Source organism: Cercospora kikuchii (assembly GCF_019650295.1).
Source record: "Cercospora kikuchii DNA, contig_00001, whole genome shotgun sequence".
Taxonomy (NCBI): domain Eukaryota; kingdom Fungi; phylum Ascomycota; class Dothideomycetes; order Mycosphaerellales; family Mycosphaerellaceae; genus Cercospora; species Cercospora kikuchii.
The window spans coordinates 3,953,777-3,970,281 of NW_025408582.1; the positions used below are offsets into that span (position 1 = coordinate 3,953,777).

The following is a 16,505-nucleotide window of genomic DNA, read 5'->3' on the forward strand; positions in this document are numbered from 1 at the left end:
GCTCATCTCGGGCATCAAATTTTGACAAGATTGATTGGCTTCAATGAATTACCCAGGGCAAACATATACAGAACCGAGAAAATAATCGTACAGAAGTCCACCCAGCATACAGAAGGAGCTTGATGATTATGGGTTGCAACAGTCCCACACCAGATGCCCTCAGACAAAAGTGAATCTACTACTGCCCTCCTTACTTCGGATTGGCAAGCCCAACAAACTCCCCCTCTTCTCCTTCTCCTTCTCCTTAGCGACCGGTCGTACAGTCCTGTCACTCGCCTCGCTCCTTCCACTTTTGCTGTGTTTACTAGAAGAAGAGGAATGATGGTGTCGGCGATGCCTTCTTCGCGGCTCACTCAAATCCACGCATGAAATGCTGTCTTCTGGCAGCACAGTCTTGACATCTCCCATACCATCAGACTCTTCTGCCTCGAAGTTCTCCCAGCTCTGGAGGACCGAATCACGCTCCTGTATGTAAGGCTTGGCAGGGACAGCAGGTGGCGAGCGGCGCGATCTGCGGCTAGATGTAACCGGCTCGAGTATGTCGTGGTTTCGGTCTGCCGTTTGTCTGCTTGACGAAGCGACCGACGGGGGAAGTGAGATGGCAGCAGGATGATAGCATGAGCTACCAGCTCTGCTAATCTGAGAATACGCGTTGTTGCCAATTGGAGGTGGTGGCAGAGGTATTCCGTCCTGGCCAGACGGTCGTCGGAACGGTTTGATAGTGCTGGCTGAGGATCTGCGACCAGCGTCACTTCCGCGATCCTTTTGCGTGCGTGAGGAGTAGACATCGACGCCACTGTCATGCCGCTTGAGCCGGTCTGTCTCGTCGGCGCTCGTGCGACGGTGCGATCGATGCGATTTATGAGACCGATGTGACACAGACGACTTGTAGTCATCCTCATCGTGGCGAGTACTGTGCTTCGAAATCGTGCTCTTTGGGGCTTCCAGATAGTAATTAGGTCGATCGATATCGCCATCCACAGGTAACGTGCTGGATCGCTTCATGGCGCTGCCCACAGCTGATCTCGCAGGTACTTCATCCGGAGCATAATCGACAGAATCGTATGTATGGCTCCTCGTAGGGTGCGGACGGAGATTAGTGTACCTAGACATGACTTCTTGCACCTCATCATCACCATTGTACCCGGTCTCCTGTAGCATGCGCAACGCGCGAGTTGAGCGCGGTTGTGGTCGGCTGTATGCAGATTCTGTTGTGCTATAGTTGTGGTGGAATCTTCTGCCTCCAGTCGCATCTTGCTCCGGGGCTTGCGATATTGTGCGATCAGCTGGCGGTAGAGTTTCTGCGCGAGGCGCCGGGGGATTTGCTGGTACTTCATGTACGGAATGTCTTGACTTGGCGTTAGACCGCGAGGCCATGTATGCCATGTGATCAGCTTCCTCCTTGGCATTCTTCGACTCTTCTCTATGAAGAGCAAACATCAGTGCTGCGCCGGCGGCAGCTCCAAGCGCGGTTCCGATAATTGTTTTGGAAGGAAAAGATGGACCGGAAGTTGAAGGCGCAGTGTTGACTCGTGATATGCCCTGCGATGGCGCCGCAGACTTCGTTGACTCCGCTGTCGATTTGGCCAGGTCTATTGCTGTCTGCATTCGTGACTTTACAGTCGTCGCTTTCGAAGCCTGCGACCCGCGAGATATCGCTGACTTGGCCACAGACTGTGCATCATCTGCATTTCCGGCCTCATCCACACCTTCTCGCCATGTCAAGACACGGCTATGTTCTGAAGGTGCTTCGCCGCCACAGCCAGCTCCTTCGCCGTGCGGCTGGCGAAAGATGAACTCGACCGTATTGCCATCATGGTCTTCGACAGCGGCATTGAAGCAAGTGCAGTCTGCGTTGCGATAGTCGGGAGAGCCACTCGGCCGGCCCCCAGCTTCGAGTGATGCAGTGTAGCAGTCTCGAACAATGTTGCGATTCTCGGCCAAGAATGCAATGTGATTCGGCGAGGGTCGCGTGCTGCATACTCATTAGTGGTGCAGCCGGAAGAAGCAGTGGAATGCCTACCCGATCGGCGCCTGTGTAATGAAGAAATCGGCAGAATCTACTCCGAGACCTATTGAGTCGCCTTGGTGGCCAATAAAGCGATATCCGAGCGGTTGGAGAGCAGCTAGGTAGAAGGATGTTGCTGACGGGATGTGCGACACTGTGAGGCCCAGATGCGATACTGGCATGTTGAATACAATAGCAGCGAATGTGCGCGAAAGGTATGTCGAATTTGCAAGGTTAATTATGGCAGCGAAGAAGTGGCAGCAGTAGCGCAACAGGTCGTGAAGTGAAGTATACACTGGAGTGTACAACGCCGGTCGGAGAATTTGTCGGTGCTGCAGCCAACCGTTTCTCGAAACGACGGGTGACTTCGCAAAAGGTACAAGAGGTAACGAAGATGACCGAGCTGGAAAATGGTAAGCAGACAGAAGATCCTCTGTAGAGGAAGATGTCACAAGAAAGCTGATGAAAAGCCGCTCCTAGAAGACATCCCGCGAGGCAGGAGTGTATCGGGATCTTGTTCGGTGTGAGGCTCCATTGGTGGATCCCAAGTGGTCACTCGTCACATCGTCACGAGTTCGCCAACCTCATTGCAGCATGGCAGGCAAGGTGAGGTGAGCAGTAAGCAACAGGAGATAGCTGAGGCGTACCGTGGCAGCGCTCGCCGTCAAGGCCCGCGGGTTCCACTCTGCTTTCGTGAATCGTAGCTTGTGGTAGGCGTGTTGAGCGTGCATTTCCCCTAGTGCGGAGAGCCAATTCCGCCTACTGGCCACGGCCTGCATTCGAACTCGGTGACGGCTTGCACACACATGCTGCCACGTCCATGTATCTGCAGCTAGAGGGCGGCAGAGTTCTGAGTGGTCGGCACGACCCATTATGCATATAGGCGGCTCGAGCCTAGCACATCTAGCAAGGCCCCGAGCTTCAGTGGAGCTGTGATTGGAGGCGGTGGAAAGCGGTTCAAGGGTCTGCCTGCGGTACGCGGCATGCGCTGTTGAAGGCGCTCATGTGGTTGAATTCCTTGACGATGGCGCAGTCGGCTTGCGAATGCTGTGGTAGTCGCTGGGACGATGATGAAGACCAAGAAGCAAAAGAGCCCTGGAGGTGCGGTCCTGCCATCCCACTCTGGGCCTCGCCAAGCAATTCGGCACACCCTGGCCGCACCGCAACGTCGTGAAACAGACCGGCGTTGAGTGCCGATCAGAAACACCACATGCGGTGTAAGAAGCGCCGAACAGCTGTGTCCACCAAAGAGAACCCGTGCCAGATCAAGCACGTGCATCATATTGCGTATCGATTGCACTATGCTCTCACTAATGCCCTCCAGCGGGCGTCAAAGATTGGGGCAGCATGTCGTGATACTGGAGGTTGACCTGGTAGCACTGAGACGGTGCTGTTGTATATAGAAACGTCAGAAACCAACGATCGAGAGGTGTTACGTGGTCGATGTGGCTGCCGAGCCTTCAACCGATTTTAGTATCTCTGAACTGCCAGTTTCCATCGAGGTGCCAAACAGATGGCTGCCGAGCTTAAAACCGACGTTAGATCCTATCAATATCTCTTTTGGCTATGTTTGCCACCATTGTGTGCTCTTGCACATCGCGGCACGTGTGCTGGGGCACCCCAGCGGCCATCACAGCCACTCACGTTGAGACGTCACGTACAGCGACGGCAGCTTCGGTCGCTCAGACCGGAATTGCAATCGTGAGGCAACCAATACATGTCCCGCCGACTCCAACAAGCCGTCGCGCGTTCAACTCATCAGACGATGCCGTCTTCAGCCACGATTGCACATGAGTCTTTCGCTTGACGACATATGCAATGCAGGCGAGCCCAACTTGACAGCCGCGTGATGCGGCGTGAGCAATGCTATCGTTTGGATGTTTTGCTTCTCGCATGGATCGTAAATCTGATCAGCGCATCGTTCACTGCCGTCGATAGAAGTGTCGCGACCCGAGTTCGAGGTCTTGCGGCGACTGGGATCTGGGATGTTGGAGCCACGTGTCTCGACCAGCTGGAATCAACATCTCATCCTTGGTCAATGCATGGATGTAGATATTCGCGTGGGGCGCCCGGACGGAGGTACAGGACGCTATCCAAGCGCATGAGTTGATGGGCTTAAACCACGCGGGCATTTACGGCTTGTTCTTTGAAGTGGCGAATACAAATTGCCGTGAGTCCTCGGATCTCTGTCGTCAACTGCGAGCTTGCGTAGCATTTGCGTAATCCAGCATTCGAAGGATGTCGACAGTGCTCTTGCTGCCTCATCCAGGCCCATCGATGCGTGCGAGTATCTCTGCCACGTCGACGCCACAGCTCCTGATGAATGACTGGGTTTGTGATCTGGTCATGCCCTGCAGCTGGCCTTTTTGTAGCTGAACAAGCACCGGCTCCGGAATGCATTCTGCCAGATCAACTAGAAATTCTGTGATCTCTTTCTCGGCCTGAGCGGGAGAAGATTTATCCCACACTGCGGCCAAGTGAGACGCAATATCCTTCCAGTATTGCTTCTCTGCTGACAGAATGGTGTTCAGCGCCCGACTTTTTATGGTCTGCCACAGTTGGGTGTCCTCATTCATCAAGCCCAAGCAAAAAGGATCCTGACTCTTGTTCCACTGCGTCGTGTCATGTCCTTCCTCCATGTCTTCGTTCATTGAAAGGTCTAGATGTTCTCCTGGTCCCCAAGCAAAGGCCTCGTCGATAGCATCGGAGCCGCTTGCACCGAAGATCAAGTATTGCTCAAGGCAGCCTTGGAGCATCCAGCCAGCCGCTAGCTCCATCCACTTTTTTGTTGGAGGACTCTCGAACATGGTATGGCAAGCTGCAGACACTCGCATGAATAGAGGGAGAAGATCGAGCAAGCCCACGCATTCACTCGTGCCGTAGAAATTATCTTCGTACGCGTCATCCTCAGCCGGAATGCCCAGTGCCTCAAGCATGAGTGATCTGTTCTCTTCCATTTCCGTTCTCGATATGGGTAGGGCTTGGTCGAATGGCCTCACGTTATAATCTGCTGTAGGCAAACGTGAAACATGGCCAATCCATGCCCGAGCTCTTGCTTGGTTGGCAGCGCGAAGAGCTGTCAAAGAGGACCTGATTGGTGTGGCCGAACATCGGCGGAAGCGTTGAGTTACCAGCACCACAAGCTGAAGAAGTTGCTGTCGGAAATGCAGTTCGGGGTCTGGTCGGTATGTTGGGTAGCGCGCCTTGAAAAGCTGCCAGAACTGGTCGACTTGGGTGAGGCAAGCCTGGAGGTCTAGTTTATCATTCACTGGAGGCGACCTCCTGCTCTCGAAACAAGCATTGATAGCCTGGAAGCATAGAAAGTCGAGAATCATGTGGTCAACCTCCAGAGCTGTTCCCAAATCCGCCATTTGTCTTGATTGGATCGCAGCATGGCCATGATCCGACGGTTTGCCCCGATTCTTGTCCTCAACTCCATTCTCCTGCTGCCCATGTTGCTCTTCCTGCCCCAACACTTCCTCTTCAGGAAAACCATACTCGTCTGTGGACATTGCAACGAGCACAAGATGAGCCACGCATATGTCTGCGTGACCTCCTGCTCGAACCTCGAGCTCGTCCAGATTGTGCCTCAACGCACGCGTCAATAGGCGGCCCGACTCTGGGCAGCTAATTTGCCTCAGCTGGGAGTGCAGGGAGGTCGCCGACGGAAGACGGGGAGAGCAGATGTATCGTGCGCGGTCATGTTCGGGAGTGTACTATCGTTGTTGTGTACTCGCAATGTCGAGTGCAAGCGCGAGCATGTCGGGTGTTGGATGTCGGCCGGCTCATCTTTCAGCCACGCCGAGCTTACATAATGCAACGATGGGTGAGAGTAGAGGAGATGCCATTTCCGCCTCTGAGACTCGCGCTGCAGTCAATAATGACATTACAGTCTGCTCACGCGACCTCCCGCCCCGTTCAAGCAGACTGGAAGTCACTGTCACTGGAGAGACTAGGACAGTCCCTGCCGAATTTGGCAAATCGGCGGCACGGAATCGGGATGCCGGAATCGTGCCTCCCGCGCCGACATTGGGAGGCAAATTCGCAAGTCGCTCCGGACATCCACGACATGTTTGCAGGACAAGACCAGAGACCGGCCCCACGTCAGAATGGACAGACGCGGCATCAGCCTCGCCGGAGACGACACGTCCATGAGCTGGCACGTGAAGTTTCGCTTGGCCACAGTGACGCGGCACGCGGACGACCTTGTTGCACTGCCTTGTTTTGACACGCTCCAGCCACAGTGGCACCAGCTCTCCACATTCAACACATATACAACGCCATATTACTCTGCACATTGATCGCTTTCACAGACTTCGACAGAGGAGACGACAGCAATGGCTCAGCATCAAGGCTACCGCAGCGTCGCCTATTTCGTGAACTGGGCCATCTACGGAAGAAATCACCAACCGCAAGACATTCCCGCCGACAAGCTCACTCATGTGCTTTACTCGTTCGCCAACGTCAGGCCGGAGTCGGGAGAAGTGTACTTGACAGACCCATGGGTGACACTCACGCACTCGCCTCTTCATCTCTGCCTCACATCTAACAAGTAACAGTCGGACACTGACAAGCACTATCCCACCGATTCCTGGAACGACACGGGCAACAACGTCTACGGCTGCATCAAACAGCTCTACCTCCTGAAGAAGAGAAACCGCAATCTGAAGATTATCCTCAGTATCGGCGGCTGGACCTACTCGAGCAACTTTCCACAGCCTGCATCCTCCCAATCTGGACGTTGCACTTTTGCCCAAAGTGCTTTGCGCCTTGTCAAAGACCTTGGCCTGGACGGTCTGGATATTGATTGGGAGTACCCAAAGAGCGATGCTGAAGCGGATGACTTTGTCAAACTATTGCGAGAATGTCGCCAGGAGCTGGACAAGTACTCTGCCACTTTACCGAACCGACCGCACTTCCTCCTGACTATCGCCTGCCCTGCTGGCGAGACCAACATCAGGTGGTTGAAGTTGCGGGAGATGGATCAGTGTCTGGACTTCTGGAATTTGATGGCATATGACTTTGCCGGCTCGTGGGACTCCTCAGCTGGTCACATGGCCAACATATTTCCTTCAGCCCACACTCCGCAAAGTACGCCATTCAGCACCGATCAGGCTGTACAACGATACGTGAATGGTGGTGTACCACGTAGCAAGATCGTACTGGGCATGCCGCTCTACGGACGTGCGTTCCAAAACACAGATGGTCCAGGAACTCCATTCAATGGCGTCGGTGAAGGAAGCTGGGAGAATGGTGTCTGGGATTACAAGGTAAGTACACTCGACTGCAGATCTCGCTTCTCTTCTTGCCCTTTCAATCGAACAACAAACTCTCGTGATGATAAGAGCAAAACACCAAGCCTGCCATCTCATCAGACGAATGACGCAACCCCAAAGCCTTCCAGCCGCGGTGGTTATGCATTTCACTTCTCATGAGGCACCAAATGGAGGCAATGGGCGGGACTATGAAAGTCCAAAATTTACTTGATCTAATCTGAACCTTCCGCACCAACATTCAACCACCCAAATCCCCAGATATTCTCACCTTAACCTTAACTAACTTTCCCGCCCACCAATTCTAGTCCCTCCCCCGCCCAAACGCACAAGTCCACCACGACCCGCAAACGATCTCCTCCTGGTGCTACGACCCCGCAACCCGAACCATGGTCTCCTACGACACTCCCGCCGTCGCCGCGCAGAAAGTCGAATACATCAAGCAGACCGGTCTTGGAGGTGCCATGTGGTGGGAAACGAGCGGAGACCATCCAGCAACACAGGACAACAGTTTGATTAATATTACCGTGCAAGGGCTGGGCGGGTATGAAGGAAAACATATGGAGCGACAGGAGAATGTTTTGGAATATCCGGAGAGCAAGTATGATAATCTGAAAGGTGGGATGCCGGGGGAGTAGTGAGAGGATTGTGTTCGAGGCAGTGAGTAGAACTGGACTCAACAAGCATGCAGAGGTGAATTCGATCACAAGTTGGATGCTCAAAAATTGTCTTGGAAAGGCATCATGTTCTCTCTATATGCTCGCTTACTTCAGATTATGCATATTATTGTCTGACATTACTATCACGAGCCCATTTACAACTGAGCCCGGCCTGTTCTTCGCCAGAGAAGAGTGCATCTCGCCATGGCCAGCAATTGGCGATGCATATAGTCTTCTTCGCCTCTTTATACTCAGTGCATACTGTGCGCAACCGCAAAGTAGACGATCAACAGACCCGCTCTTTTCATACGAGCCTGTGTCATCCTGTCGCGGCGCTCTATTGTTCTCGCCTGCCATTTCACTGCATTTCTGGGGCGTGCGGGCGGTCTCCTCATGCCGTTTGCACATCCAAAGCGATCTGCTTCAACCCCCTCGGAATGTCCTACAGCCTCCATTCCCAATAGACTCAACCACAGTCTTCTTGCCTCTACTGCCCCCAATCCCACCAATCATTCTCAGCAACTTTATTGTCTCCTCCACGCCATATGTTTTACTGCTCATCAACTTCGTCGCCAACCCCACATTCTTCTTCACCTCATCATGCGCAGCGACCCAGTACCTCGCATCCACTTCTTTGATAAGCTGAATCCCACCTGGGGCGCCATTACTGATGACGCCTCCTAGCATTTTTGGGTTGGACTCAACATTGAGTGAGTGGAAGAGGGCGGTCAGAGGAATTGCGCCAGGGAGGTGCGAAAGGTGGGAGGTGACGTAGGGTCGAAGGAGGGAGGAATCGACGCCGTGAGGGGTGTAGAGGACTGAGAGGACGGATTCGTGGTTTGGTTGTTGGGAGTCGTTGCCGGCACTGAAGCTCGTGCTGGGTCGCTGGGAAGATGTCGTCGACGTCGAGGGCGAGGTAGGACTCGTTGGAGAGCGAGGTATGGTGGCTTTCACGATTCCCACCGGGCTGCTGATGGAAGGCTTTTTGCGTATCGTTTTGAAAGGTGGAATGGAACTTCCGGGACGAGCTGTCATGGGAAGATCATTCAGCTTGATCGTGTCGCCGTCGACGGTCTTGAGCACAGTCCCGGGAGGGCAATAGGTGATCCCAATGGCATTGTGAAGACGCGTCAGATCTGTTTTGGACGAGAGGTTGGTGATTGTGACCTCGCCGGGAGCGGAGGAAGTGGAATATGGCTCAATCACAATGCGTGTGAAAGCAGCTTCACCTTTGGACGAGCTGTAGGTGGGTATCTCTTCAATGATGGAGGGATCTTCAAAGTGCCCCCATTCCCGGATTTTGAAGGCGGCTTTGGGCGTTGCGAATATCCTCGTCTTACTGTTCTTGCCCAAGGTGCATAACGTCTCCCGGTGACAGTGATCCGGCTTATCCTGGCTGACAACTATCACATCCACCTCGTCTCTGAGCTCTTGAAGCGACCGCACCGCTGAGGGCGAGCTGTGATATATTGTTGCGAATTTGGGGTGGAAGATGGAGCTCGCTCCGTCCAACCACGGATCGATGAGGATGCTGAAGCTTCCGGGAAATTTGCCCGTGTAGTTCTTTGGCGCGAACGAGGGTTTGAAGGTGAGGAGAAAGCAGCTGTCGGCGTTGAGCTGCTGCACAGTCAACGACATGTCGTGTTGCGCGCCGGCTGACGCTGTGTCGACCACCAAAAGTTGTTGCGGTCGTCGCCGGGCGTGCTGGTCATCTTGCTGTGGTCAATTCTGCGAGCAAACGGTGGATGCGGGTAATCAGGAATGCGTGTTGTGCAGCGGGGGGACAGGTTAATCTCGAACTACGTCAATGGTGGAAGGTGTAACAAGGCTCAAACCTGAACGCTGTTGGATGACAGGTGAAAGGTGGGCATCGCTTGTCGCCGCGCAGACGGGCAGCGCCCAGACGTGCTTTGTACAACGTGGACGTGTGCATATAACCGCCACAGGGACGGCTAGAACGCAGCGCCATCGCCTAACATACCAGTGCTTCCGGCGTGGTGTTGTTGCTAAATGGCTGCGAGGGCAAGTGGACGCGATGCGCGCTGCGGCTGGCTTGACTCTGACGAACGGGCGGCATGTGCCGCAAACCATGTGCTCTGCTCGGCGGCGGGCGCCCTCGTCGTCGATGATGGAGCGAGATGGCCATGGCTTGGGGGGGAGACGGTGGAAGGACGTGCTCTCGCGAACGATTCATCTGTTCTTTTTCTTCATCAACCTACTCCCGACCTCACCTGCTGCTCTGCCTCTTCCTCCCCGTCGCACCTGCACGACCAATTCTCCGCTCCTGCGACATCGGGGCTCGACAGGAATTGGGTTTGGGAGAGGGCGGGAGGACAAATGTCTGGAACAGCCTTGGATCGCATCATTTGGCCGACGGCGTGCAGAGACTGCGGCGCTGTGCCGATATCCCTGCGCATGCACCAAACATTCTGCCCGCCAGAGTGCCAGAGTGCGAACGAGAGTGGAGGCGACGAAGCGATGCCCGCTCCACTCAGCGCGTCGTTATGCCGAGGGTGCGAGCGAGCGAGGGCAGGTGCTGGCGTGGCAGCGCTGCGACGATGACTCCGCCGTGCGTGGCCAGCAGCGCCGACGACACCCTCTCGCCGGCGCCATTGACTGTTCGCCAGTCCACCAGTCCTCCCACACTATCCATTGACGAGTGAGACGCGCTCTTTGTCGTCGGCCGTCTAACCTGCTCTTCTCGGCAAAACACGGGCCCCATTGCTTTGATCGTGCATTATCTGCGCCCCGCGCTCTTCCAGGCGCCCTCAACCCCTCGTCGCGCACGAGCACTTCCTCCGCTGTTGTTTGTGGCAAGCTCTGTCGCCGTGTCATACTCCACTAGACCACCACCGCACCACGCCCAGAGCTCGCGACCAGCAGCAGCAGCAGCAGCAGCACCCTCCGCGCGAGCAACAGAGAGCTGCCCGTCGACGACCAGGCCCAACGAAGCTCTCTCGATCCGCACAGCTCGACGAGGGACGCCGGCCCAGCTGAGACTGCATTCCTCATCTGGCGAGCTCTCAAGCTTTGCCCGCCCGCCCTCTGCACGCAAGCACCGGGACAAGCAAGGCAGCGAGTGCTGTGTGCTGTGCTGTGCTGTACCGTGCTGTGCTGCGTGTGCTCGAGCTCGACCTGCTGCCACTGCCGCCCGCCGCCAAACGACCCACGCACGTTACGCCGTACCCATAGCTCGCCAGCAAGCTCCGAGCACCGCCCACCACGCAGCCCTCGGTCCAGTCATTGCGCCGCAACCAGGCCCCGTCACTGCGATCCAGCGGAGCCCGTAGCTACACACAGCTTCGACAGCAACAGCTCGCAAACAGCTCTCAGCTCTGCTTGCTGTGCTTGCCGCCGCCGCCGCTGCGACCAGCCAGAGCCAGGGTGCCCGCGTTGCAATGCCTCCACGAACCCATCTCACCTCGCAATTTGCCGTCTCAGGCACCGAGAATGAGGTCGTGTGTCCGCTGCGCAACCAGGACTCGTCCGCCTGTAGGAAGCGATGTCTCGGCGTAAGTCCTCCTCACCACCACTGCCACCACCGCTCCGCGCGCCTGCGACGCCCGCCATGACGACGCCAGCGACCCCTCACTGCGCTCACGCGAAGCCTCCACGTACTGACAATGCGGCTCTGTACAGGAAAAGAAGTACCGCTCCATGCAAGAGCACATCCGCCGTGCCCACCCCGAATACTACATCCCCAAGCTGCCGGCGACGAAGGAGAGTTTCGAGTTGATGATCACCTCGCCGCCGCATGAGCGCCCCGCCATCGATCCCAATCACGCCAACCACCACCACAGCCACAGTCACTCCTCCCACAGCAACAACAATCACATCCCGCAGCACTCTGATCCGTCAGGTCTGTCACCCGCCTTCCACTTTGACACGCGGCTAGGCTCAGGCTCATCCTTGGAAGGCTACCATACCCTCGGCCAGCATGATGGAGGCTACTACACGGCCGACGATCCACATGCTCTCGCCTTGTACAATGGTATGCAAGCCGAGCAGCGCTCCTCGGGCGAGTACCGTCGGGGCTCCCTGATACCCACCATCTCTGCTGCCAATGCCCTGGCGCAGTTGCACTATCACCGATCCGACTCGGAATCGGGCTGGGGAGAGAACAACATGCAGGTGAATTTCCCTGTCCTTGCTGACTCGCCTGTTACTGAAGCGGACTGTCTTCAGAATTACTTCCATGACCAGGGTCATGACTACAAGAATAATCAGCTGCACGTGGATCCGGCGCTGCAAGATTCTGCCTTCATGCATGATCAGGCGTACAATGTTGGTGCGGACCAAGATCAGCAAGGCCTTCTGCCAAGCAATCTAGCCCGCTCGCCACCAGATCGGACGACGACGCTACCGCCGCTGCAGCGAAGTCTGTCTCGGTCTGGTCAGATGGGTAGACCGCGAAAATCCAGCCTTACCAGCGCCCGCATCAGTAAGCATGAGCGAAAGAGGTCAAAGGAGCTGGGTAAGGAGAATCGAGATGATTCTAATGCATTCTTTGCTAATGCACTGGCTGCAGGCCAACTCCATCCTGGCCGACGCTGGGAAGACTTGATTGAGGCTGCAGCTTCAGCAACAGAAGAGGAGGGATCACGGGACCTCACTCCGGTACGTCGCTTCCCAATGCCCATGCCGTATCCCGAAGCATTCTGCTGAAGCCGACCGCCCCTTCGTGTCGTCTTGCACACATTGCTGATCTGCTCGAGCAGATTCCTGCATCGCCGTACCAGTCCCCTCAGGGCAACTCGCGCACATCGCTGCCGCCTTTCGCACTCGGATCGCAGTTCCAATCGTTCCAAGCTTCACCACTGAATAGAGCATTAACGCCGCCACCGGCCGACCACACCGGACTGGATCTCCAGACATTTCCTTCCGTGGACAGCAGCCTTAGTAGCAATCTCAGCCATGCGCACCACAACAGCGCCGACTCCGGATCGCAGTTCCATATCATGAACCCGTCGTCTATCGATTCAACGTCCTCGCCTATGTTCAACGCGAATAAGACTGAGGGTGTGACTCATGCCAGCTATTGTGCTGGTTGCCGTCGACCGGCCAATATTAACGACATGTTCGGCTGCTCGGGTTGTATGGGGCCACTGTGCGGAGCGTGTACCGACGCACTCGTGAGTAGCCAGAGTCAGGGCCGTCCAGTCAAGTGCCCACGCTGCCACGCTTCGGACACCAGTTTCAAACCGTTCCAATTCGAGTTCGCGTAGCAGCCAGAGCTCCCCTTACCCACTGATTTAACATTCATGGGTGAGGCGCGAGCTGCGAGGAAACGATTGGATAGACGGATCTATCCCACCAAAGGGAAGCTGGGAAAACGTGTCAGCATCAGCGCGCTTCCCAAGCTGTCAACACACACTCCGGTGGCGCTGAAAGGACTTCCCACACCACTGACAAGGCCAGTCTCTTCAACTTTTGGCCATGGGCCCGGCGAGCCGTTCAATATCGCTGCACATCAAGAAAGACTTGATTCTACGTTTAAACTTGACGATGAGCCGGCTCTAGACTGCGATCCTGGCGCAGACATGTTTCTGCCAGACGAACCGGTCTTTATGGAGCCGGCAGAACTTGAGAAATGCCTAGACGAGCACGAAGTGCTCAATTCTATAGAAGACGACGACCTGGATATTACTACGATGATCAAGTCCGATGGATATGAAGCCGGATAACACGCAATGGAAGCTGCGGACCAAAGGACATTCTACGGCATTGATGACGGGTATTTGCCACCCAAGTGCGAATCTGGCTGGCATTTCAATGCCCTCGACCAGAGGTTCCGTTCTGGCCCACATCCATGACATCCAGGCTTAGATGCAGGAACATGCAAGCGCAAAGTGCACTTCGCTTCTAGGAACCACTATTAGATGAAAAGAAAAGCCGCGAGGCTGACGGTCGTTATTGACTCATGACGATACGACACGAATATGACATGACAAAAAGAAAACGAGCAAAAGAGAGGATCTTTGAGGATCATCAGGCGGCAAAGATTGCTTTTCAAATCGCATCGTAAGGCGCTGGTGGAGTTGATTTTGGCACTCCTACACGCATTCACAACACGCCCTCCCTTCCTTGATTTGACTCCAATTTCAAGCAAAAAGAAAAAGTTCTCACTCGACGCTGGCGCTGGTTGGGGACCGTTGATACGCTTCTTGGGATTTTTTGTAGATGGCTTTTTACCCTCCCTCCCCCTTTGCCCCTTTGCTGTTGGTGATTTTCGCCTCTCCGCTTTTGCCGTCACTGCCTATGGGGAAGGGAAATCATGTCCCGCAGAAGTGGACACTGGAGTTGCTGTAGATAGACGAAGAGAGATGGTATCTTGGCCCCACGAGGAGAGAGCATGCGAAGGAAGATAGCCTCGAAGACGGGGGACTATGCAGGGCAGTGGAGGAGAAGTGAGGCAGTGAGAGAGATGATTAGAGTATCTGCATGGAATACGATATGATGAAAACGTGAAGACATTCAAAATTGAGCCTCTCTGCTACTAGGCATCGTTTCGTGCTACTTTCATGCATCCAAACCAAAAGTGTGCACTCTGTTCACCAATCACCTGACAAGAGTGGTTTGTGTAGACGACCTTTGGCAAGGGATCTTTGCCAATGCTGCTGCCACTCCTCGCTTCTGCATGTAACACATGCGAAATACGTATGCACGACATATATTTCTCTTGCATCGATCTATCGCATCGAGATGGTGGAGATTCCCACCAGTTGCGATTTGTGAATGTCTACTAGTGACGTGTCATTTGCTAATGTTCGGGTATGTAGTTAGGCGAGTGGAAGGATTCATGGCTATGCGAAGCTTTTTGGGGGTTCCTTCGTGTGAGTGAGTAGCATGGATTTATGGAGGAAGCTCCGAAAAGGAGAAATGGACTTTTCTGAGATTGGATTGGTATTGAGGGACTTCGGATCTCTGGGGAAAATGTACGAGGGTTGGTGGAGAAGCTGCAGGTGATTTGAAAAAGTCGTCTCGCTTGCTTGTAGTGAAGTCGCTTGCTACATGGAACATATTCAGTAAATTTGTTTCTTGTGTGGGATGCAATTTTACAAAAGTGATGTGCTTAGTGTCCCGATTGTGAGACTGTTATTTTTGAAGTCTGTTCACGATTGTTTTCTGCTACATTTCGACGAAACCATACACTCTTTCGTAGTCGAGACTATATAACCCACGCGGCTAACTATTGCGGTGCTCTAGTTGTTGACAGTACATTGCAAGAACTTTCCCTTCTCGGCCCCTTCATGTGTGACTCCACCACAAAAGTATACGATAGGGTTTCCATCCACAGCCTCTTCTCCCTTGTCATAGTAGACAACACGGTGAAGACCGTACTGGACGTTGTTAGATATGCCACCATTATAAGGACCATCAAAGATTAACGGGAACTCCTGGCGGTTGTAATCATCCGAAGGACAGTTGTCGTTAAACGTGAAGTCACCGTCTATGTAATCGTGAGGGAAACGACCGTTTGGATAATCTTTGGATTTTTTGCCGCGGCCAAGATTCTCCTTTTCGAGGATGGTGCCCCATTGTATGGCGGCGTAGATGTCTTTGTAGGAGAAGGTGTCACGGCCGCAGGTCATTGTGGCACGGTGTGCGAGGTCTTGGTCGTCGACTGGGGTCATACTTGGATCGTTGGGGAGTGGGTTGAATCCGCGAGCTAGCAGCGGGTTTGAGGGAGAAGTTGGGAGAGCCAGAGCTGAGGCACTGGTGGCCAAGATGGCGCTGATGGCGGCGGAGGAGAGATGCATCTTTGGATCACAAGTTTCATGCTGGCAAGGTGTGTCGTGAATTTCTGTTGATTTATTCGATGGTGCTGGATGGTGCTTTGCGTTGATCTGGGGAGCCTGTGTTGTACCTATCAAGTGAGACTTATGTGCCGGTCTTTATGTTTCGCTGAGTGCCATCCCTAGCAGTGGCTTCATTGAGCGATGAACAGAGCTGGCAGTACTGTGCCGCGAGCGTACAGGAAACATGGGTCCCAACACCTCCGTGGTATTGATAGAGTTCGAGAAGGATGCAATGAGTCGGACTGTGCCTCTTCGTATGAGACAGACGCATGCAGGACACGTCTTCGCTACCAATCAGTCTATTACACGTTTAGAATAAACGTTTGCCAACATTATATGGATAGGAATAGCATTGAGTGTGCTGATGTTTCCGTTGCAGACGCCGCTCACCTGCTTGATCGTGCTGTCATGATGCCTCACGTTACATCCACCGCCGCCATGACCTTGCGGAACTGTGTGCCATAGAGGACCTTGAGGAATGGCTCTGCCCTGATCGTCGACACCAAGCAGTGCCGCATGCACGCCTATGTCCAGTGAGTTGGATGTCTGCATCGAGAGCGCCATTTGCTACGCAGTCAGCCCCAGGCAGCCTTATCGTCAGCATTATGCCTTGAGTCTCCATGCAGAGCTCGATCCGATGACAGTTCCGCCACCAAAATTAATGTCAAGGCCTATCCACAGTTGTTCTTATTGGCGTGGTCGTCCAGCTGCCGTAGTTGTTACGCTTTTCTGTTCGGTATGTAACACGAGCAAACGACCGATTGTC

At 54.3% G+C, this 16,505-nt stretch overlaps 7 protein-coding genes across 7 annotated transcripts; 3 read left to right on the top strand and 4 right to left on the bottom strand.

The window, feature by feature from the left end:
• Positions 1-159: 159 nt before the first annotated feature.
• CKM354_000154700 (uncharacterized protein) lies at positions 160-2,190 on the bottom strand (the record flags this gene model as incomplete). The annotated part of the gene is made up of 2 exons (XM_044796676.1): positions 160-1,975; positions 2,024-2,190. The coding sequence occupies 2 exons, from the start codon at positions 2,188-2,190 to the stop codon at positions 160-162; spliced, it is 1,983 nt and encodes a 660-aa protein (XP_044652611.1).
• Positions 2,191-4,269: 2,079 nt separating this feature from the next.
• On the bottom strand, positions 4,270-5,520 carry CKM354_000154800 (uncharacterized protein; the record flags this gene model as incomplete). Its single annotated transcript, XM_044796677.1, has 1 exon — positions 4,270-5,520. One exon carries the CDS (start codon positions 5,518-5,520, stop codon positions 4,270-4,272), a length of 1,251 nt encoding a protein of 416 aa, XP_044652612.1.
• Positions 5,521-6,345: 825 nt separating this feature from the next.
• On the top strand, positions 6,346-7,919 carry CKM354_000154900 (uncharacterized protein; the record flags this gene model as incomplete). The annotated part of the gene is made up of 3 exons (XM_044796678.1): positions 6,346-6,513; positions 6,568-7,278; positions 7,590-7,919. 3 exons carry the CDS (start codon positions 6,346-6,348, stop codon positions 7,917-7,919), a joined length of 1,209 nt encoding a protein of 402 aa, XP_044652613.1.
• A 444-nt stretch (positions 7,920-8,363) lies between these two features.
• Positions 8,364-9,578, bottom strand: CKM354_000155000 (uncharacterized protein; the record flags this gene model as incomplete). The annotated part of the gene is made up of 1 exon (XM_044796679.1): positions 8,364-9,578. One exon carries the CDS (start codon positions 9,576-9,578, stop codon positions 8,364-8,366), a length of 1,215 nt encoding a protein of 404 aa, XP_044652614.1.
• A 1,760-nt stretch (positions 9,579-11,338) lies between these two features.
• Positions 11,339-13,165, top strand: CKM354_000155100 (uncharacterized protein; the record flags this gene model as incomplete). Its single annotated transcript, XM_044796680.1, has 6 exons — positions 11,339-11,452; positions 11,580-11,799; positions 11,857-12,071; positions 12,126-12,414; positions 12,469-12,557; positions 12,659-13,165. The coding sequence occupies 6 exons, from the start codon at positions 11,339-11,341 to the stop codon at positions 13,163-13,165; spliced, it is 1,434 nt and encodes a 477-aa protein (XP_044652615.1).
• Positions 13,166-13,201: 36 nt separating this feature from the next.
• On the top strand, positions 13,202-13,624 carry CKM354_000155200 (uncharacterized protein; the record flags this gene model as incomplete). Its single annotated transcript, XM_044796681.1, has 1 exon — positions 13,202-13,624. One exon carries the CDS (start codon positions 13,202-13,204, stop codon positions 13,622-13,624), a length of 423 nt encoding a protein of 140 aa, XP_044652616.1.
• A 1,518-nt stretch (positions 13,625-15,142) lies between these two features.
• CKM354_000155300 (uncharacterized protein) lies at positions 15,143-15,700 on the bottom strand (the record flags this gene model as incomplete). The annotated part of the gene is made up of 1 exon (XM_044796682.1): positions 15,143-15,700. One exon carries the CDS (start codon positions 15,698-15,700, stop codon positions 15,143-15,145), a length of 558 nt encoding a protein of 185 aa, XP_044652617.1.
• Between the last annotated feature and the right edge of the window lie 805 nt (positions 15,701-16,505).